This window comes from Phaethon aethereus (assembly GCF_964289735.1).
Source record: "Phaethon aethereus genome assembly, chromosome: 6".
NCBI lineage: Eukaryota > Metazoa > Chordata > Aves > Phaethontiformes > Phaethontidae > Phaethon > Phaethon aethereus.
This window is the reverse complement of record NC_138580.1, coordinates 32262235-32285990: the sequence shown is the minus strand read 5'-3', so window position 1 is coordinate 32285990 and position 23756 is coordinate 32262235. Positions and strand designations below refer to the sequence as shown.

Sequence of the window (23756 nt, the reverse complement as noted above, 5' to 3'; positions counted from 1 at the left end):
GAATTAGACCAGTGCACGTGGTACGTGTATAGCAGGTATGACTACGAGGATGTTTAGTTACCCAAATTTACATTATGTTAGAAGAATAATGACTGTATTCGGAAAGCATGGCATACACTTTAAATACAAAGTTAATATTGTACAGATGTCAGTAAAACGAAGAACTGGTGAGCTATTAAAAGTTTGTCTTCACTGCAGTTTAATGTGGCTCCTGCCCAAGCGGTGCCCCTAAAGCTCTTCAGGTATACAAATCTTGTAAACCAGTACGCTGATTACACTTGGTATATATACATTTTGCAGACTGCTGTGTAGTACTCCAGCACTTTACAACAAATCCTCCTTTATACTAACAGCAAACAAATTCTTTTGAAGATGGCTAAATTCTTAAGTGCTACAGCAGCAGTAATCTGAGGCAATGACCACTACTGACATCCTACTGCCTCAAGTAAGCCGAGAACGCCTGCAGTGTAGAGGAGTTTGGTGGACAAACCTGAGTACAGTTTTTAGCAAACTTCCCAGATTTAACCACTGACTGCAGTAAATGCATACCCTAAATGGAATTTCCTCTTCTACTGAGCTTCAAGCGTGCATATGCTTTAGAGTTGTATTTATACTAAGATTGCACTTAGATTTCTCTCCTTTAAACTGCATATGCAGTTATTCCTAGAAAAATTAAATGTGCATCAAATTTAAACTTAATTTTCACTTGTTACATACATGCAAATCAGCTGGATCTGTACGTACAATTTTAATTATAAAAACTGTGATTAGAAGCTAGTCTGGTTCATTTTTATGTCCCCTATCTTTAAAATGAGGTTAGGGCCAGATGACTTCAGTGGAACTCATTCATGCAAGTATATCTACGTAGCATTTGGTTAATAGCAAATACTCACCACTCAGTTCTTTTCATCCATAGATCTCAAATGTCTTGCAATGATGGGTGAGTATTATTATTGTTACTTTACAGATATGGGAAGATGGAGGTACTGAATTGTTACGTTAATGCCATGAAGTCAGTATTGTAAGAAAGACCAGCTTATTTCAGGAAACCATTTTTGAAAACATTAATTATAGAAGCACAACCCTCTATGGACTTTATAATGTTTAGGGAAGGACTTCATTGAGATCTGAAACAAAATTATCAGATTTATTAACTAATCATGTATTTTATGAGGCAACAGTAATTTACTTGCATCTTGGATTAGGTCAGACAATTGGTAAACACAAGCTTTGATCTCAGAATGAACTAGGACACAATCAAACATATGTTGATGGTTTTCTTCCTACCCATTAAAACATGCGCTGATTGAATGCATAATCCTTAATTCTTCTGCAAGGTGTCAGAATTATCCGGTGCCACTTGCATGTTTAGGAAATTCAAGTTACCACTGCACTCAAGCATTAAAAAAGACTAGCTGTTGACAGTACATGCAAAATGAACAGTAAAAGGGACCACTGTGATGTTTAGAATACATTTTTATATTAAAGAAAGATAAACAGTTGTGGGGGTTTTTTTATAGGTACTCACACAGCTCATTGTCTGTTCTTGGAAGGATAAAAGCATCAATAATGTCTATCATCACCTTTTAAGTCTATTGCTTTGGTCTGTTGTAAAGTTACCTGTGGGATCCTAGTGAAGATTGTCAAAGTGTATTATTTACTTACCATTTTCATCTACTGCTAAGACACAAGCCCCTTTTGCTAGCAATTCTTCAACCACCATCTTTAAACCGTTTCGTGCAGCAATATGGAGAGGCCTACAAAAATAAAACAACTAAATTCAAGTTCAGCTTAAAATAGACTTTCTAAAAGAAGTCAGGTAATGCTTAAAGCATACCCAGCATCAGAAAGAGAATGTTTTCCTTTTTTTGGGTCATTACAATCATATGGTAGACATTAAATTATATTACACCCTTTAAAAATAATCCTCATGTTCCACAGCTATAAAACATATGTGTAAGACATACAGAAAGACTGCTTAATACTTTCTAGTCTAAAGGCTTTCTTTACAAAGCTCCTGTTTTTCCACCGTTTGCAGCACACAATTGACATTTAAAAGGAAAATGAATCTAAGACTGAAGAAATGCCTTTGTTCCATCCTTCATTCTGGTTACTACAGACTGTTCAAAATTATTGTATTGCCTTTTTATCTTTGAATACTCGATTACTAATCTCTCTTACTGCAGAGCAGCTGGAAATTAAAAATAACCACTGATTTGCTCCCTTCCTGCGCCAACACCTCGTGCTTCTGTTTGGGGACAACTAGTGGGACAGGAAAAACAATTTCATATTGGAAGGGGGAAAAAAGGCTGAGATGGAATGAATTCTTCTGCAAGCACTAGATGATCTGCCACCTGAACTTGTGGTTGAATCTTCTCCTGTGGCATTCCCCCATACCAGTCAAACAATTGCAGCTGGAGTAAGAATATCAGTGGTTCTAACTCTGCTGATAAAGTATGGTATGGGCAGGAGTTGCTCATAAAATATCACCTAAAAAAACCTCTGAAAATTAAATGTACCACCTTAAGTCTAAATAAATTATTTAGATTTAAGGTGAAACTCAAAAAGCTAGGAAATGCCAAATCTATACTTACACATTCACATGATTAATAGACATTTTGATATATTCTTCAAATAAATGATCTCATATAATTTTTCCATCTTAATTTCATCCATTTATAGAATTGGTACCAAAGGAAAATGCAATACAAATCTTTTGATGGGCAAGCGTTCAAAAAAAATCAGAAATTAACTTTTTTGTTCTATGAAAAAAATCTGAGACGTGAATTTGAAATGCTAAATCAGAATCTTCTGGTAAGTCAACTGGACTTGAAAGAATCAGGCTATACTTACGTCTGCAATGCATTATTTTTTGCATTAATAAGGCTCTGTTCTTGTATCCTGTCAAGTATTAACAAGGCACATTTTTCATGACCCTGTAGTTGTGAAAAAAACCAAAGTGTTAATTTGCTGAGGAGTTTGAAATTGAAGCAAAACAAATGTTACATATAAAAGTGAAATTTAATAACTCAATTTGAAATACAAAATACACTACTCAGCTTATAAGGATGCATAGTAGGTGACCTATAGGAGCCTTAAAATATCATTTACAAACCGCCACTGCTAGGATGCTTTAGCACATTTAGAAACTTATGACATTCACCTGTCTTTCAACCCTCCATTCATTATATATGAATTCACCTCCTCAGCTTTCAGAGAAGACTGCTATTTCTCTTGAGAGAGCATTCAATGGATTATTTATTAGAGCCACACAGTAACACAGAAAGAGACAGTTTAATCTCAAAAACTAACACTATACTTTCTGGGTCTTTAAATGCCTTTCTGTATTATTAATAAGCTACTACAAAATCCCTTCAGTGTCAGGACCTTATTTCTGATACTGTTTCAGCACAGCAAGCCTACAGCCCTGGCAGGTGAGCAGATGCCTGAAGGACCTTGAGAATGCAGCAAGGCTCATGTGTCTGCAGAAACTGTAGTAATACTATCACACTGGAATCCAGTGGATAGGAGCAAAAGAAAAGGTCCAGGAGAGGGAATCCCATGGGCATTTTTTCTTGCAGAAACAGCAGTTAGCAATTGGAATTAAGAGGAAGAAGGGGTGGGGAAAGACACCACCACCAATCTAATCAATGCCTCTGGTTTTACTGCTACAGAGCATAAAGGAAAATTTTAGGTTCTTTCCATTCCTTCCACAGAAATTGGGAGAATAAGAAAGAAGAATAAATACCCTTTTTTTTCCTTTGCTACTGAACCTATGTTAAGCTATTTTACAGTGAGATTATTTGGTAAAATTTCAAAGGATTTTCCATTATGTCTCTCAGTTTCCCTTCCTTATGTTTCAGCTGTCGTAAGAGGCATCCATTTTCTCAATTTACTAAACCTTGAAACAGACTTGAAAAAAAGCTTGGAACAATGCTCCTTTCCTCACCACAAGTTTGTCCATCACGTTTCCATTGCAGAAAAATTTTTAGGAGCATAAACACACACATACATACACACAGACTGTAAAGACAATACAAGCATACAGAGGTCTTCAACTTACTTTACTGCTAGCTAAGTGCAAAGACGTATTCAGCTCCTTATCTTTTAATGTCAGGTCAGCCTTGGCAATGTTCACCAAAAAGTCTGAGGTATAGAATAGAAATCAACGAACAAACCCAATGTGCAGACGAACATGTAAAAACAGAGGAAGAAATTTACTATTTCAATATATGTGTGCATACATGTTAATCAATTAAGCCTCTATGTGATGTAAGCTCCATGAAGTGCAAAGAATGAGAACAGACTAATCTTGTGCAGTTAATAAGCAAGCAAAGGCAGAGCTAACAGCTCATTCCCTGTGCCCCAAACTGTCAAACATATATTAATCTTAATTTATTTATAAACATCCCCATTTGCAGATCAGCAAGTTCTGCCTGAATCACCTTCTCCTGAGAACAACTGTGGCTCCTTCTTTGAGAGGACTAAGTGGATATAAAGAATTTAGGGTGCCATCTGTCCTGTTGAAGCTAGAGAAAAGGGAATTCTGTTAAGCCAATATGGCCCTAATCTGTATGTCTATCGTATATAGTCTAGCCTGGAAAAGCAGCTGCTGATAGCTGCCATTTTAAGAATAGGACTTCCTACAATGAGCACAAAAAAAGGTTACATAATCTTTTTCACATGGGCAGTTTTACTTCTCTCTAAAATCAAGGAAGTAAACAGGAGAATAGAATTACTACTCCCCCCATGCTCTTTGCAGTGTGCTCTTAGGAGGGTATAAGACTCAAGTTTGTTATAGCAAATGTTCACCAAGACTGCTGAGAAACAATGACTGAGAAGAATAAGAATTTTTTTTACAGATGTAAATGTAGCTTCATACAGACAGCCACACAATTTATTTTTCTTCCTTAGTTTTCACAGGAAAAAAAATTACTACCTATCTGTGATAGTAACTGCAGTAGCACTCGTCCTTCAAGACGAACAGAGGCAAGGATGTACTTACCTACAGCACCTACGTGACCGTTTTGAGCTGCCATCATGAGAGGTGTTTTCCCTGCGTGATCCGCAGCATTCACTTGTGCGCTGTGACTCAGGAGGAGCTGGAGGCACTCCACGTGATCCGCGAAGGCTGCTGCGTGAAGGGGCGTTCTGTGGGGGAAGTGACACGACCACAGCTGTTTAGGCTAAAGAATGACAATATTCCTGTTTGTTTACCTTACCAAGAACCTGAAAGTGCAAACCGTTTTTAATTTATTTTTTTTCCTGTGAAACTCTGAGTTATCGTCAGGGGTACGTTATAGCAGCAGCATCTGAAGTAAGTCAAGTAACATTTACAGTCACTGTCCTGGTGCAGTATAAACTTTTAAAAAAGGGAAGCATAAGGTGGATATGATACTGTGGAGATTTGATACTGTGGCGAATCTCATATTAGCAGCACATTTATTTTAATGGAGCATACTGCGTAATATGAAAAACAGTACGATCTCTCATTCTTATTGATCTGATATTTTTTTTACAAGCCTAAGATGGGAAGAACTATCAGAAAAGAACAGATCCATTATTTTAAAAAACTAAAGTATTTTAAGTTATAGTCAAAAATACTGCAGCAACAAGCTACAGTAACAGTATTACTATAAAAGGCAGAAGGAATTCTATCAACGTTGAAGGTTATCAGTTTTCACAAGACCGAGACACTAGATTTCATTCGCTGCCTCCCTATGGCATTTTGGGTTTGAATAATAGAGATGAAAGACAGTTGGTACACAACCCAGCTCATAGTGTTACTTCAGGTTTTGCTTATCAATAAGGGTGAGGTGGTCTTACCCTTATAAGAGTAAGTAATCGCCATTGCTGAAAGTCTTGAATTTGTTTTAATTAATAGAAACAATGAGTATTAATTTTTAGAATTTCAGCAATTTTAATTAAATATATATATACACACATAGTGAGGAGATTATCAATGTGACAAATTAAGGATTTGGCTGAATGCACCTCTCTTGCTGTATCAGTATTATTTTGCTGCACAGAGGTTTTGAGTTGTATGCCCTGAGAATGCTAACCTGGCATTAAAGCTTTTAATGAAATACTTTTCTATGCGTACATAGTATCGCTCCATTTAGCAAAGATAAGCCTGTTTCAATATTTAACAAAGAGAACTGGCTCAGGGAAACAGTCCATAGTCATAGCTGTTCTAACAAACAAAATACTATTTCTTTTGCATTTCTTTTCATATGTACTATGAAATTGAATACTTCATAGTATTCTTGCTTCAAGTGAGCCACCATTTAACTCTGTTGCGGTTTAAACTGCTGTCTGAAAGAGTCAGCATGACAAGTCTTAGCTCAACCATATCAGATAAGGATTAGTTCCTTAGAGGTTCAGAAAGAATTATGAAAAATACTAGATGGATTAATGAAGATGAAATGGAATTTGTTTAAGAAGCTATTACCTTCCTTTGTCATCTTTGCAATTGACAATGCTGGCATCGATGGCTCCGATGAGCAGTGATGCACAGTTTTCATGATCATTGATCCTGCCAAAGAAAAGACATTTTCAAAAAGCTAAAAAGTCTACATCTTTTCCCACTTTCCAACATTGATTTCTTTCACTTCCCATTAATATTTCTTATTGGTTATTTATAAGTTATCCTAACATACTTTTGCCATAATGCTTTCAGTTACATTTCTGATTATTCATCATCTCTCCATTTAACCAAACTGCATCTGCTACTATGAATTTCAGTCTCTAAAGCAAAGCTTGATCCTGCAATTCACTACGCACAAAGGTAACTGAAAGCGCAGCACAAACCTAGGATTAAAAGCTTAATACCTTAAAATCCTTTAGTCTAAATGTCAAACACACCTGGATCTGAAAGCACTCGGTCATAGATACCTACATACAGAAAGCTTTATTCTAATGTTTTAGGTACAGAAGCCCACATCTCTTCCAGCTCACACATTTAATACTTTTCCTTGATGAATGTACTCAATTAATACTCTTTCTGGTTATTGTTAATTTGTCTCATTTCATTATGAAAATGAACAGTGTTTAGTAACAGTTTTGGACATATAGTATAGCTAACACCCACCCGTGCTGGATTAGCAGCTGTTTTCATTTTACATTTGCATGCATTTTTAAGTTGCACACATTTTTAATGGGTTTGAGAATTACATACTCGTTGAAAATAATATAAACATTGAAAAAAAATTTTCAAAGCCATCATTAGAAATTCCCATTTCAAATGCTATGTTACAGCCACAAATTATTTTATTTTAAGCAGAGTAAAAACAGTGCTTCATGTATGCTTTTATTTCTCTAACATATTGGGGGTTTTATGATTTCAAAGTCTGATACATGACAAATTACTTTTCTACTTTCCAATGATGTGGACTGCAGAAGGGAAGCCTACACAATAACAACTCCTATCATTACTTCTGGAAGACACTTCATTCTTCTAATAGAACATAGAATAGAATACAGACATTCTAATTGTCGGCAGAAATTAGGAAGGTTTGCATTTGTTTCTTCAGTGCTTAATTCCTTACTTTCTGATGGCTTACATGTTTTAATATGCATGTTAGGTCCTACAAGCTAAAGTAATCTTGCATTTTAAAAAAAATGCATTTGCAGTTATGTTATGAAAAGTTACAATTTTGCTCTATGAGAATCCTTCCCATATAAAACCATACCGCTTTATTTGAATAAAGAATATGTATAAAATACATGCATGGAAGAAGTTTAATAACTCATAATGGCCACCGCCTTTTTTTTTGTTCATAAGTATTATGAGAACTTTGGATACAGAGTCTGCCTCTGTAACTGATCAACCCCTTTGGCTAGGACCTGGGTAAGAAGTACCAAACTTTCAAGACAGAGATTATCTCAGAAGGAATAAAGACCATGAAGAAAATCAGTCCAGAAAACACTCAGCTGAGGAAGTCTTGGAAAAACTATGGCCTGCACAGGACACCATTTTTATTTGTTGTTTCAAATCTTTCCTTCATTAATGCTTTGTTCCTATTGCTAAAAACCAAAAAAATAATCTTGATTCTGACAAATTTCTTAACTTCCAGCCATTGGGCTTCAAAGGAACCTCAAAAGCTCATACTTGCACAGACCAAGGCACTATAGCCCAGGTCATGGCCTAACAATGGAAGAGCTACGAAGTTCCAGCCTGTATGAAGAAAAGGCATAGGTCTGTAGTTGTAAGCAAGGGAAAAGAAACTAGAAAGGGAGCAGAAATGCACCTATTTAATTACAAGTCAGAATTTCATCAAATAGCCTAAACGTATGAAATGTATGCAAAAATACTCTTTATTCTGTCACTTTTTCAGCAGCAGTATAAGCACAATTTTATGATCAGCTTTAAAATTATTTGCTCATGCAAATAATCTAAAAAAACCCCAAAGCTTTCTTCTTATACCACTACTTTCTACAGACACATCCTAAAGCATCTGTTATTGGGGATTTCTACTTACACGGCACAGTGCAATGGAGAGAAGCTATTACCATAGAATGTGCGGAAAAATTTTTGTTCCAATAGTACCTCTATGCAGTTTTCATGACCTATAAGAGATCAGACATTTCACAGTGTTGCACAAAGCAAGTAATACACTTAATTCGTACCAGGCTTATACAGATTACAATTTAACATGAAGTTCAAAGTTGAACACAATGTGTATATAAGCTCTTATGTGATAAAATTATAAACAGGTTTGTTTTTTTTTTTTAATGACAGTAGCAAGATAGATCCAGGCTAATATTAGCGCTTACTGAAAAAAAGGAAAGGAAAAAAAGTCTCTTTTTTGTGTGGTGTTATGTATGTTGCCTTACACATCTCCAAAGATGGTCTTAAATGATAGCATTAGGAAGCTTTATCCTTATATTAGGCAACAAGTTCAGATTATCCAGTTTAGAATAATCAGTTCAGTTCAGAATATCCATCTACTCACATGGTCTCTTGCATCAATAAATAAGAAGGTGACACCTCAAAGGAGCGTTCCTGGCTCCACAGAAATCAATGAGAATTTGATCACTGACATCAGTAAAACCAGAATTTCACCCTGGTCTCCTGCGACTGGGAGCAAATGAGCTGCAAAGCCACTGGGAGGTATTGCTGGAATTTCCCAGGCTTCTGCGCTGAAGGGTGAACATGGCAAATGCTAACTGCAGAGAGCAAGTAGAGGGGAGATAATTTGCCTCTTCATCTCAAGCTTCTCAGAGTGTTCGGCTGCTTTGCTATCATCTTTCCTTAAAACTGAGGCCACATTTGAACTTGGCAAAAGTCCACAGGGAGAAACTTACCATTGTAAGAAGCCCAGTGCAGCGGTGTATAACCTTGATTATCTTTCAAACTGCAGTCTTCCTCTGAAAGTGCTATCTGCAGTAACTCACTCAGCCAAGTGGCATGACCCCGAGCTGCTGCAAAGTGCAGAGGTGTTCTGCCTCTGGCGTCTTTACATAAAATAGATACTTCTTTCTCTAACAGCATCTGAACACACTCTTCATGCCCAGTCATAATCTGGTAACAAAGAAATGAGTAAAGAAGTTGACATAATACAGATTCTTGCCCAGGAATTACGGAATATGATTGATGCCTGTGAACATGAAACAGCCTGCATGGGATTCAGAAGGCAGAGATGAAAGCTCCTTTGCGCTCATGAGTACTTATGATAACCAACACACTGAAATGTATTTGGTGCTGTCTTTCAAAGGCATTGATTCCTAGTCTGTGGAAGAGACTCCACTAAGTGAGGCACAAAAGCAAGGAGGAGTTTAAGACTAAGGAAACAGATGAACAAGAGGTGAAGGTCAGAAAACCTAAGTCTGGCTTCTCAAAACCATGTGTGAATGTGAGAGAGGAACTGAGGGGAAAAAAAGGATCAAGAATATCATCAGAAATATGAAAAGCTGTTTTAACAGCTGGCCAGCTACTATCAGAGACCTCTGTCATACACAGAGGTCTTTTTGGTATCTTGGTTGTGTTCATGTATTACTATCAATACAGAAGAGAAATTCTATGCCATAGCTTTTATTACAGACTTGTGCTGGACTCTAAGCTGAACTGCTCACTGCCGTATCGTAGAGTTCTGTATAAATATAATCTCTTGCATTAACTTCACATGGGGTAAGAACCTGACTTCTAGAAAAGATTAGTTCTGCCTTGAGTTTCACAGCCTCCAGATCAAAATTTAAGGCTTACTTATTTACACCATCCTCCTCAAGAAAAATGAAAATAACTGTTGGGCTTTGTTCTTTGAAATAAATTATTTTCAGAATTCATAAGGTGCTCCGTTATAAAAACAACGATTGCTATACTGAAGTGTCTAGAGCCAAGAAAAATTGGTCTAATTGGCATTTTATCTAATTAATTAAAGTGAATGTGAAATAAAGTCAAAAGCAGAGCATTCCTGACAGCATATCTGTCCCGCTTTTTATCTTGTTGACTGTGCTTGGTCAGGTTTCCAATCATTTACAGTATTCCCTGTACTTATATTCCAATCATTCAACACCCCTGTATTTATAAGTGAGTTGTAGTCACAGTAAAACAAATGATTAAGAATCATAAAAATTAAGTCACCCCTCGGTGTAAAGCTGTGCATCCCAGGAGATCAGCAGCATCTACAGATGCTTCTTTTTCAAGTAATAAAGAAACAGCATCGATGTGCCCATATGCCACTGCAAGCATTAGTGGAGTTCTAGAAAAAACAAAACCAAACAGTCATAGCTATAAAATGACACACTGCTTGCCACTTGTGGCATTTTCCCCTGATAGAGAAATCAGGAAGTCTTGCATTTCTCTCTGTTCCTACACACAAACCTGTTTCTTTCACTGTGCTCCTCTATGTAATACCCAAGGAAAGACCTTTTGTATGAAATCATTAACATGTTTAACAACTACCTACCATGACTGAAACAGAAACAAACTCATTTGTAAGCAGTTTACAGAGCAACATCATTCAAGACAATCTGTTCTCTTAATAATCTACAATTAACATCATCTCCAGCAACACGAGCTTTGCAATACCCAAGTGTTCTGAATGAATGTCCCTGCTAGTTACCAAGATGACAACAACCCAAAGCATTTCTTCTGCAAATGCTGCACAATTGCTTAAAGGGGATGAAGGGACATGAGGAAACTATTCAAGCCAGAACTTGGACTAATATGTCTTCCATTTTTTTTCTGAAAGGGATCTATTCTCCTTCTGTTTTTAGGTAAGACTAATACCATTTAAAATTACATGTAGAGTCAGATACATTCTAGGCATCTCAAATGAATTTTTTAAGCCATTCACATTTTCACTTTAAAAATATACTTAATTCTCCCTCTACAACTGTCATTTAACGAGAAGTAAAACTTTTGTAGGAACATCTCAGATTCATGTGTGACCTGAAATAAACATTCTGTGTCACTGCACCAGCCTAATATACCAAAGAAACCCTGAAATATCAATGTTTTAGGAAGAAAAGACTCTCTATAGAAAGATCTCAAGAGCTTGTTAGTTTTTATTGAATCTGGACCCCAGCATCTATGAAGAATTGTTTGAAGTATGAAGCAAAGGCTAAGATTAATGAATAATCCTTTCCACATGGCTTAGATCAACTGAACGTGTACTTTGTATCTTCCAAATTCTATAAGGAGACACGGCAGGAAATAGAGTATTTCAAATAAATGTGCTTTTTTCTAAGAAATCTGAGATGCTATTTGAATCACAGAGCTGAAAGAAAACCATCACAAAGAAAACTTACTGTCCTTTGGCGTCTGTCACGTCAGGGTTGTCTGCAACTTCTAGCAACAACCGCAAACAAGGTGTATGGCCGTTAATGACTACAAGGAAAAAACATATTTTTAATTTAAATATGTTTAATTTCAGATACTTTTCCATTGCGATGCTTATGGATAAGAAATTTCCTTATACACATGGACAATATTTCACAATATAAGAAATCAATATTCCCACAATTTTCATTTAACTTGTGCCGATAAAATGGTGAGCTCTTTTTTTCCCCGACCTCAGTATGACGAGGATTAGTCTTCTTACATAAAAAAATCCTAAATGAGTAAAACTGAAATTGTGATTTTCACTACTGACATATCTACTAAACCAGACAGCATTTCAAAATCCCTCGGAGCGAGCGGGAAGACAAGGGTTTCTGCAACCAGATTTGGAATGCAGTAGGAAGTACGCTGGCAAGGCCCGTTAATTTTGTAAGCAAGAATCTTGCTTAGAAGAAGCAAGATCTTCAGTGCTGCTATGAAAAAAGAAGCATCTGCAAAGAACGGCCAACTATACAAATGTCATATTCCTAAGAGCACATAACACCAAATTACAAAATTCCTTTGGGTTTTTCCAGCTTTTCTAGTTTAGCATTATTGGAAGCCACAGCTACCTCTCAAAAATGGGGTTTGCCTTTTAAAATGTAAGCCCTTGCTGTTGGAAAACAGCTCTGAGTTACTATGTTTTGCAGGGCCTGACACTGGAAATCCATCTGTGTGTCAGCTGACTTAAAGGCGTCAGCTGTAGACAACTCATCGGGTGAACAGACCAGTATTTTCTTCTTTGAAAAACAATAATTCCTGTACTCAGTAGATAGAGATTGTGTTCTTATTACAGCAAGCCATGCATTCACACTGCCTACGCCCTGTGGGCTGAGGCAAGACCCTTGGACACCACCTATGTCACATCATTCTGGCAGAGAAATGGGCGGATATCATCACATTTAAATCACTCATCCAAAAATAATCTTAGTTGCTCTACCCAGAAAAAGAAAAGACCTTTTTATTTTTTACCACTAAGTAATGCCATATACATAACATGTAAACAGCTCCGTGGGGCTGGTGAGTCACTGGCTTAGGGGAAAAAAAAAAATCTGTTCTTTCTCCCAGCAGGAGGAAGAGAAATCCTAACTTGTTCACACGGGTGTCTGAAAAGGATTTTGGTAAATGAGTTTTAGAACAGATACCCAGAAACTCTTAGGAGCTGACCCAGCAACTGCTAAGCATTACAGACCCTGCAGGGAACATTAGTTTTGCCAACGGAGCTACAACATAACACTAGGGGAACGTTTGCAATGGATTCCCAAAGCTAGCCGGAGGAAAGACTGGTGGTAATAAAATTATACAGGGAACATATAATTTAGGCTAAGGAAATTCTCCTTCTTATGAGGTCAGAGAAAGTCTGTTCCCTGAGGAGGACAGACAGAAAAAAGAAATACTTCATTAGGTGGTTTCTCTGCAAAAGTTACAAGTCCCTTTACTGAACAGAGCTCTGCAGAATCCTGTAATCCAATCCACTGCTTCAGGTCTCCTTAACAGTTGTGTTCTGCAATTGTGCTTGTGTAATTGCAAGGAATGAAGGCAAACACGTTCAAGGGGATGGGCACACATACCTTCTTGTTTCTTTCCAGTGCACAGGAAATACATGCAAGTATTCACTTTCATGCGTGCAAATGCGCACCGTCACTCAAGGGATTAATTCAGCAATAATTGTTTGATTTCTCGAAACATGCCAATTTAGCTCTTACACTTGCACTGCAAATAAAAAACGCTGGATACTGCAGTGGCACCACACAGTTTCCAATAGGGGGGACTGTTCTTTGCTAAAACACTCCTACAAAAAATGTGCTGTTACAAAATAGCATAATAATCAGATTGCAAGTGACTTTTCGTAATAGTCGGAGATAGAAGCTTTATTCCAGAGCTAATTTCCACAGAACTCTGCATAGCTCTTGATCTAAATTTTGTCTTAATGGATATTTACCCAAAGGGCACTTATCTCCCATTTTAAAGCCTCCAAATTAATGACCATGATAAATTTCCTTTTCTAAGAGTTCAAATATTCAACCTGTCTGTGCAGTATTCTCCCTTCTTAAGGTACATGTTTTCTTTAGTGTCTCATTCCTGTGGGTAGTGCTTTCTTGCTTCTTGCCTTTTTTTGCCTCCTTTTTTAAATATACACCTAACTTGGTTTGTTTCACTGCAGATTTAAAGAACATTTGCTTGTATCCCTGGAAGATTTTTTTTTAGTCTTAAAATTTAAAATTTAATTTTTTTAAGCAAAAAAATATCACAGACTAGAAAAATCTACAATGAATCTTCCTACTGGTTTTACATGAAAGGCACTCATACTACAGTGGTGGGGGCAATTAAAAAAGAAATTAAAATAGGGGGGAAAAAAGCCCACAATCACAATTTGTATGAAGGTGAGAAATGTGCATATTAAAATAACACCTTCTGTTCAACAAATCTACTCAATTCTATTCAACAAATCTATTCAACAAATCCATATTTTAAGTCAAAGCTTCTAACAAAAATATGGCTTTGTTACCATTTACTTTTCTCAGTACTGCAGAACCCTTACAATTCAGCTGTGACAAGAAACCTGTGTCACTATAACCAAATTTTTTACTAAATGCAAAATCATTGCTACAGTGATGATGTACCAGACAAAGTCACAACTTGTTCATCATCAGACCCTAAGCTATGTTTGAAACTACTATAGGAAAGCTCTTGACCAACACAGCTCCAGTTTTGGGCAGCACTGATCTTGATTTAAATTAATTAAACCAACAGTTTTAAGGCGGGTCCTTAATCCACCTCAGTCAGGTGAGGATCAGATGGATTTACTATTTTGTGTTTTTATAACTAAAACCTCTCTCACTGAATTTGGTCTCAAACTTTTGATATGTAAGCTCTGGCAGCATATCTCTTTATCATTAGCTTATTGTCGCGAATAATGTACTCAGTTCTGATGCAAAATTTAAGAAGGCAGAAAGCGTTTTTTAGTATGCTGTGAAGATCTATTATGCATATTTTTTCAGTACTGCACACAAAAGTGGTAAGTCTATTTGACCTTATGCTTCCAGGTTGCATTTATATGTTCACACACTAAAAGATAAACGGAAAGACAATTAAGCCTGGCCCTGAAAATAATTTTGTTCTAGTTAAGTATTAATTTTACTTCCCACTAGAGGTCACTGCTATGCTGTACTGAGCCCCTCGATGAACAGCCAGAGGAGCAACGTTCCCTTTGGCACCCCTGCATATGTATCTGACAGGTACTTATTAAATAATAACCCTCAAATAAATGGCAGATTCTACATTTTCTAGTTAATTATGCACACTGCATAATTAACACTCAATACATGAGGAATGGAAGCAGACTCCCAGCAACAGCAAGTTCGCAAGGTAGCTCAGGAGGAGGATAATGTCTGAAAGGGGGTGAACTTCTGTAGTGTTGCCCCTGCAAAAGGTTGAAAGTTTTGAACACCGGGATAAATTTCATCACCAGTGAGAGCCTACCTGTATTTTCAACCTTTCTTCCTTAGGAGAAAGAGTGAGGCAAGTTTTCTCTCTTCCTCTGATTTTTTGGCCGAGGAACCATTAAGAGGTGGTGTCATAGGGGAAAGATCACACATCTTAAAGAGTAGGTAGTAATAGAGAGGTGAGGTAAAGTAAAGGCAAGCAGGTAAGGGCAGAGCAGTAGTGGTGTGGAAAAATATGGGATTCTGTGTAAGGGAGGACTGAACCACTAGGACAGTGGAAACAAAGACCAAAGAAATGAAAGATAAGAGTTAACTGTAGGACCTCAGCAAACAAGCAGCAGTCCTCGGTACAAGTCAAAATCTCGTTCTTCCATTTAGAAGAAAAATGCATAGGGATAGTAGGTAAAGGTAACTGCTTCTGTGTTGTAGTGTTTATAACACAAGTATTAACATAAGATCATACTCACCTGAGGCGTGGAGGGGGGTCCTTTTGGTGACATTGTCTTTTACAGTGACAGAAGCACCCTGGCTGATGAGAGCTTCCACGCACTCCGCATGTCCTTTATACGCAGCCAGGTCCAAAGCAGTGCGTCCCTTCTCGTCTTTAATATCTAGATCTACCAGAGATTGGAGAAGTACCTCCAACGCTTGATGATGCCCATTATAAGCCTAGAAATATGAAATGGTAATGTAAAGAACACAACTCTGGTCTTTCAAAGACTTTCACATAAAACGTGAATAAAATCCGTTATTGTCAGAGTCTCCTAAACACAGTAGAAATGACACGGTTTTCTTGATTCCTTATGACTCACTCTTCAACGTGAAAGGATTTTCCCAAATTACTCTGTAATTACTCTGAAACTAAAAAATTCCTAGTGTTTAGAGACAGAAATTATGATTGCTGATTTGCTCCAACCTTCTAATACAACCCAAGGGGAGGGATTTCATTCAGTAATTTGCCAATTCAGCACAGCCGAATAAACAATTTATTTTTCACATTCTACAGTACCTTTCAGGGAAATGCTTGCTTCAAAAACTAGATTCACTAGTGATGCTGGTCAGAGATTGCATGGATTATCACCTAAGTGGGTGCTAAATTCAATACATCTACTGGTCTCCAACTAAAGAAAAGCAACTCTCAAACTGAATTTTTGTGCAAATACAAACACAAAATTGACCTGCTGTTTACCGCTGATGCTTCAGGGAGTATTCCTGCTAGTAGGATCATTTGGTAGGACAACCACAGTAGACAAGTAGATGCAATTCCAGACCTACAGCCACATTCAGGCCAAAGCACAAACACAGGTGACATTGCAAAAACCCTGTGAATAGCCCCAGAAAGTGGGAAGATTTCATTCAGCTTTGTAGGGACTGCCCTCTCCTTTCTGTCAGACTCACAGAGAGCATCCTTTTTATTTAAACATGAACGTATAATTAGTATTACCACAGTTGAAGCAATTAATGAAGACAGATGAGAAATACAAACTTGAAGGAACCAAAGAGCCACTGAATTTCAAGGTTAAATAGTGGCGGCAGCAGCTTCTTCCTATTGACCGTTGTCAAACGTTCAAAAGAACAGGACAGTGCAGGGAACAAGCAGTTGTCTCCCTCTTGGACCAAGACAACTATTTAAGGAAAGCAAAGGCAAAAGCAGAAAAAGAAAAGCACAGGGAGATTAGGGCACAGGGGACTCAGATCTCAGAAAATACTCCGACACAGTTGTCAGCTTTCTTCTTCACGACAGTTTTACTTAGAAAACAACTAGCAACAACCTGATCTTTGACACAGCATGAGATATCTATCTTGAAGATGCCACGCAGGCTGCATAGCCCATCCTCTCCTTGAAAAGATAATAAACTTGACTTTTTCTTTCTGGTGGTTTGCCTTGTGCAATCATTTACTCAACCATCACCATAATCATGCACCATAGCCTCAGAGAATGGCAGGTCAGTATTTTGTTGGCTGCTAGTCTACCCCTTGTTTCTAAATCGTATTTCCATTCTAGGGTCAAACAGCTGTAGGTAGAGGCCTTGGCCACTACGCTGTATCAGCCTTTTGACAGGACTTCATGTTTCGGTGTAGGTTGCTGGCTTTCTGGATCCATGTGTGGAGATCTTCGTGTGGCCACTGCTAGACCTGGGGAAGGATGACCATAGGTACCCCAATACACAGGAGGGTTTGAAACAAATGTCAGAGACAGTCCTGGATAGCTGCAATTGAACTGTGAAACAGTGGTATTTTATGTAAGCTTTTTTGTTTTTAAACTGTGGGCTTGGGGAGTCTCAGATGAATGAACTGCTGTTAACCAGCAACAGATACAAGAAGGAGAGCCACTGTCAGTGCCCTTGCAAGGATTCTGCCCAAGAGGGACCAGAGAGGAAATGAGTTTGCTGTTTGGCCAGCTGCAGGGTAAGTCTCTTCCCAGCACAGGAATTTGTGTTGGTGATAGTGCAGGCTGTAACTCCTTTTTGGGCTTGGGAGTGACACGCTCCTTCCTGCAGCCTTCCAATTGCAGAAAAAAAGATGGGGAGAAGAGTTCAGTGACTAATTCAGTCTTTTAATCCAACTGTTTTGGCTCTTGTTCCCTCAGATTACATGTGGATAATTCAAATGTCAGGTCAGAGCTGTTCTGGCTGACTGGGAAAGAGAGATATGATTGCTACAGAACTAAAACTTGCCCCTATTTTCAAGTAAGCAAGTAGCTTCCCTTTCCAGAGGAGGCAGCCTCATGGTTGAGGTTGTGCATTCAGTGAAGAGCCAGTCTGTGAAAGATATATGCAGAGAGGCTGAGAGAGCTGGGACTGTTCAGCCTCAAAAAGAAAATGCTCAGGGGCGTTTTACCAATGTGCATGAACACCTGATGGGGGAGCAAAGAAGGCAGAGCCAGACTCTTCTCAGAGGTGCCCAGTGACAAGAGGCAATGGGCCCAAATGTAAACACAACAAATCCCACTTCATGCAAAAAAATAAACATTTTTACTGTGATGGTGGTCAGACATTGGAATAGATTTCCTGGAGGCTGTGAACTCTCCATGCTTGGGGATACTAAAAGTGTGATGAGGCACAGTCCTGAGAAAACCTGCTCTAGCTGACTCTGCTTTTAGCACGGAGGTGGGACTAGCTGATCTCCAGAAGTCCATGTCAACCTCAACTATTCTGCGATTCTGCATAAGAAAACTGGGAAGAAGGATCAAGAATCTTGAGCTCTTGGGAGAGGGGAGCTACTGTGATATCTGAGGCCACAAGTGCTGGATCCGCTTTTGATAGCACAGTTTCCATGGCATGCTCCCAGGGCAGTGCTGGGGTTTAAGCATGCTGTCCCACAGCTTGCTGTGTACCAGACAGTTTTTTGCACTCTGCACATCTCCAGGAGAACATCAGAGTATCCCATTCCATGATCAAAGCCACAGGCTCAAGCTCCGGCCCCAAATTTATAAATTAGTTATAAATGAAAGTTGCAACTTTCCATGTAATTTCATTTCAGTGTGTGTGTCATCTTCTTACCTGAGTGTTAGAGTCAATAAGAACCACGAGCTTCAACTGTCAAAAACTTAATTAACAATGCCAGCCCAGAACCTATTTTTGTTACATCTAGGCCTGCATCCCCTCCCAGCTTTTTCAAAACACGTCTATGATTAAATATGCTTCAAACACAGAGATTAAGGAATTATTATAGAAGATAATGATCAAACACTTTACACGTCTCATACTTACAGCTAAATGCAAAGGACTTTTTGTAGCTGTGGAATCAGATTCCTCAAACATATTGTTGGTTTTTTCCAGTAGCTGAAAATGAATTAAAAAAAAAAAAAGACAGTCTTAAAACACCTTCGCATGAGACAGGATAAGTTCTCATGGACTATAAATCAGCAGACAAAGATATATTTTGTCCTCAGATGTCCACAGTGAGTATTGAAGGACTGTGAGGAATAAATACTTCACAACCTTTTCTGTAAAGTATTTTCAAGTTTTCCCCCACAGGGTAAAATTATAAAACTAGTTCAAAAGCTTGTCATGAACATCCTTACCCTGATTAATTAGTTTCGCTGAAATCATAGGACCCGCTTGGGTGAGAAAGGAGCCCTCAGAAGGATTTGTGGAGTAAAGCCCTCATTAAATTTACATTGGAAAAAGGGCAGTTTCATGATTACACAGGTAAAGCATATGCAAGCCATGTCTGATACAGCATTTCAGATAATTCTGACACATAATTAGCACTGGGAATAATTATAACTGAGCTGTGAGTCATTCACAGTCATTTTTATGATTTATCAAAGTAGAACCTGCTCCTATAATGACAGTCTTCCGAAATGCAACACATCCTTGAACTCTTACAAACATCTAATAACAGGCATCACACTTTTATATGATCCTCTCCCTTTCAAGGGATCCCAAAGCATTTCAAGGCTTAACAAACAGAGCATTTCTGTCCGTCCAGAAGGAGGAACTATGGATTAGCACCACCCCACAATAGCACATGAACCCTGACAATTTATCAAACTGAGGCTGAAAAGAAAATCATACACAGTATTAACAATATTGAGAAGTCAACATTTGTTAAGTAGCACTGCTCATGTGCATGGCCTTTTACTTAGTATCTACTCAAAGAATTAGTCTCCAAATATCTTTGTGACCGGAAATCAGCATTTTACAGAAAATTAGTAATACGAGATTGTAAAAAGGAAAAAAAAAGCATGACAGTTAACTGCCACTGACGTGCAAGGTTTCTAAGTCCATTTTTCACACAGGTTTTTTTTTTGGGTTTGTTTTTTTTTTTACATAGTAAGGAATTAACTAAAAGACTGCAAGAGAAAAAGAGGAAAGGAAGTTTTTGTGACAATCTGAACAATTCTAGGGTTTGACAACATGGAAGACTCTCCAAAGCGAAAGCCTACAGTAGGCATGGAATTTACCTGCTTACACTGCAAGATGATGGCATATTCTAAACTCTGATGTATCCCTGAACTGTTGGTGTAACAAAGTAGTCTTTAATAGACCTACATCAAGGACAAATTTATCCAAAAATCAAACTGGAATACAATCAAACTGGAAAACAAGCTAGTATTAATAATGCATAAGGTATCATAAATCTCTCATTACAAGGACAGACACTAATTTGAATCCTATGGAAAAGTTAAAAAATTAAACAGTAATTTTGTTTATTTGTGTATTTTGTGCCTAGTAAAATGTCAGGACTGGGAAAGAAATGTGTGTTGATGCAAATACCACTCGTCAGCCAAGTGGGTGTGTGTATTTAAACAGGTAATATGGATTTTAACATATCCCCGCAGCTAAGGGAAAAAAAAAAAAGAAGTTCCACACCAGTTTTCCAGTAGGTTTGGGACAGGTTTAGGAAACACATTTGGTCTTACCATGTGGAGTCACCTCCAGTTTAAAATACTATTCTTCTCTTATACAAGCTAGCTATAAACAGGATGAAGCAGTAGCCAGCTCTGAATACGTGAATACATTCTGATTTTTTCTAGTGAGTAAACAAACTAAAAAAATCTCACCAAACCCAAGTACTAAGGCTGTTCCTCTGCCTGCCAATACCGGCCTTTACTCGAGTCCATAAGGCCAGCACAGCAGACTAATTTAGTCACTTTTCATTACATTTACAACAATCTGTTGAAATTCCAGGATAAAATCTTAACACAGAAATACTTTCCTTAACCTGTCAAAGGGCTCCAAAAGGCTCCTGGAAAAAGGTTCATAATTGCCTTCTGAATAGATGAAAAAAACCACACAGAAAACTGACAAAATTAAGGCTCTAAAGGAACAAATTGTGGGATTGGAGAGCCCCTCACAAAAAGCATCTCCATGGCTTAGAGTTAAAGCAGCTTAGGCTGATGCAAACTAGGCTTAATGAGCTTATTTCTCATGAGGCTGAATGTCTCCATCATAAAGTTAAGCGTACACAAGAATTTGATGGTAAACCTGGTAGCTCTCAGATACATAGCCAGACAGTGCAAGAAGATAAATTAAAAAGGAGAGCAAGAAGAGGAAGATTAAAGACACAGCACTAACAATTTTTTTAGTATGCCTTGTCAAGCACTGCTTTATGACAATTAAAACTAAGTCATCTGAAGGACAAACATCATGCTCAAAGAAACAAAAAATACCAGGTCCAAGTTACTAAGCAAATTCTCCAGTTTCACCAGTGTTTCTATGGTTCTAAGAATGCATTTATAGAACATTACATATTCTTGTTATAAGAATACATAAAATGGCATGTCCTTGGGGGGCTCTAGCTCTATAATGTTTCTATCTTGGAGTATACTTGTAAGAAGCTACCCACAGTTGCATCTGTCTCCGACAAAGGTGAATTTATCGCTCAAGACCACTTGCCCTGACAGTCATGGAAGCTTAAATCCACAGACCTCACAGAGCAATCCAAGCGTGTCTGCTGTGCTGTGACACATACCCGCCTGCTAGAAGCTGGCCAATGCATTTCACTGACAGACAAATAAGCATGAATTACTAAGAGTTTATGGTTACTGGTGGCTGACTGGAGAATGTCCCAGCATACCTAATTTCTAATTTCTTGTGCCACTGAAATTATGTCTTTTAGCTGATTACATTTTTCTTTATTGATTGTGCACAGAATTTAAGCACATGTCAGAACTGTGCAGAGACACTGCAAGGGAAACTGGTGGGCATGGTTCTCTCTGGTTAGGTTAAAACCTTTTAAAGGGTAAGGATGCCCTTACTTCTCCTTCTGCCTCTTGGAAACTCCCAGCACAATCCCTTCACTTCCCATAACAGCACTATTTAATACTGTATGTAATTATTTTGTAAAGTCTTCTTCACATTCAGAAACAGGAACTTGAATGCTTTTGGGAGAGAGATGCAGACAAAGATAAAACATGTCAATTATTCAGTTCTACTGTTACAAACTAATAGCGCTACAAGTCTGCTATTATAAACTGTCTTCTCTTCCCCAGCTCTGTATGAAGATTAATAACATTTACAGTTCTTACAATTTTATTTTATTTGTATGTAAAGGTATTTACAGACATAAGAGGCTTTACTGCTTGATTTTATTCTGTGGTTATAATAAAGGATTATATGGGAGGATATGATATGGGGTTTTTTCCTCCCTCCATTTTTATTTGACTCAGTCAGATGTGCCAAGTTAATGAGTCAGAATAGTGCTTACGATTGTCCTTATAGACTGTAATATATTCTAAAATTCATCTCTGGTTAAAAAAAAAAGCTTCATGGAGCATCTCAGTAATTTAAAATTACCATTAGGCAGAAAAGGAGATAATACTTTCATCATGCATGAAAGGTTTAAGCTATACATTTAAAAGGAAGACGGCAGAAGCAACTTCAAACCATAGACACTGTAACAACGGGTGCTCTCTCAAATCCTGAAAGAGAACAGAACGCGTGATTCTGTACAAGCTGTCATGCACCCACACCTGTAGGCACAGCCATTTAAGTGCACTACTGGCAGTTAAGTCAAAGGTTTGATCTAACTACCACTGAGGTTGAAGTGACTCTTCTTTGAGAGTTTTACTATTTTAGTGAGTAAAGCAACTTCTACATTCCAGCATGCATACTTCCAGCACTATTAATGAACTTCTACAGTTTCGTTCTATTAATACTAATCGTAAAATGGCAAAACATTAGATTACATGTATATAATCTCTAAATGGCCTTTATTCTCAAATGTTATTAAGCAAACAGCATTCAGAAGTTTTCACACATGTGAAGAGCTGATCAAAAAGCAATTAAGACAAAAGAAATAGTTGAACCTTGCTCTTCTGCAATAATTACATAGCAATGTAGCTTATTACTTACAAGGTCATTCAGAAGTGGCAATTAGTAACAATTTTTTAATGTCACTTTCATAACTGAATAAAAATATATCAGCTAGAATGTCACTTTGAATGTCATCTTTCCTGATAAATTGCAATAGATAATTGTCTCTACTGGGGGAAAACATGCCAGCAGCAGCAGCTTTTAAATACAGGCTTTTCCAGCAAGTAGCAAGTGTAAGACTGAAGACTCTCATCAATTGTTTCATATGAGATAGAAAAGAGTAATAGAATCAACCTCTGTACTACTTTATACCAGGGAAGCACATTTTTAAATCTCAGAATTATTCTTGATTGAATAATTCAAAGATGAAGTGGTACAAACATATCCTCAGGGAAGACAAGCAATCCTATAAGCTCTCTCCATATTTGTAAATACAAATGATCCAATTATTTTAATTTGATCAGGTTAAAACCAATACACATCCTCATCCCAGTGTCTGATATGTCTTCCTAAAATCAGGCTTTAAAAATCAGATTAATCAGTGTTTACATCCATTTCACTCACGTGCGTAGATTATGGGTGAAGTTAAAGTAACATAAGCAGGAAGCTTTGCAAGAGCTTAGGTAGACTCATTCTGAATAAATTTATTAGTAGTTCCATGCAACTCTTCTAGTACAGAGTTTAAATATCCAATACCCTACCAGAACAGTCACCACCATGCAA

General features: G+C 37.7%; 1 protein-coding gene across 1 annotated transcript in view; it reads right to left on the bottom strand.

The window, feature by feature from the left end:
- The window catches only part of ANKRD44 (ankyrin repeat domain 44), a gene marked incomplete at both ends in the record, with an annotated part of 76268 nt that overhangs the window by 803 nt on the left and 51709 nt on the right, over positions 1-23756 (bottom strand). Inside the window, 11 exons of the mRNA XM_082001280.1 lie at positions 1666-1757; positions 2854-2936; positions 4064-4146; positions 5006-5151; positions 6452-6535; positions 8481-8568; positions 9307-9523; positions 10583-10700; positions 11752-11830; positions 15735-15936; positions 18981-19052. Coding sequence (XP_081857406.1) covers positions 1666-1757; positions 2854-2936; positions 4064-4146; positions 5006-5151; positions 6452-6535; positions 8481-8568; positions 9307-9523; positions 10583-10700; positions 11752-11830; positions 15735-15936; positions 18981-19052 — 1264 coding nt within the window. The remainder of the gene's footprint in view (positions 1-1665; positions 1758-2853; positions 2937-4063; positions 4147-5005; positions 5152-6451; positions 6536-8480; positions 8569-9306; positions 9524-10582; positions 10701-11751; positions 11831-15734; positions 15937-18980; positions 19053-23756) is intronic.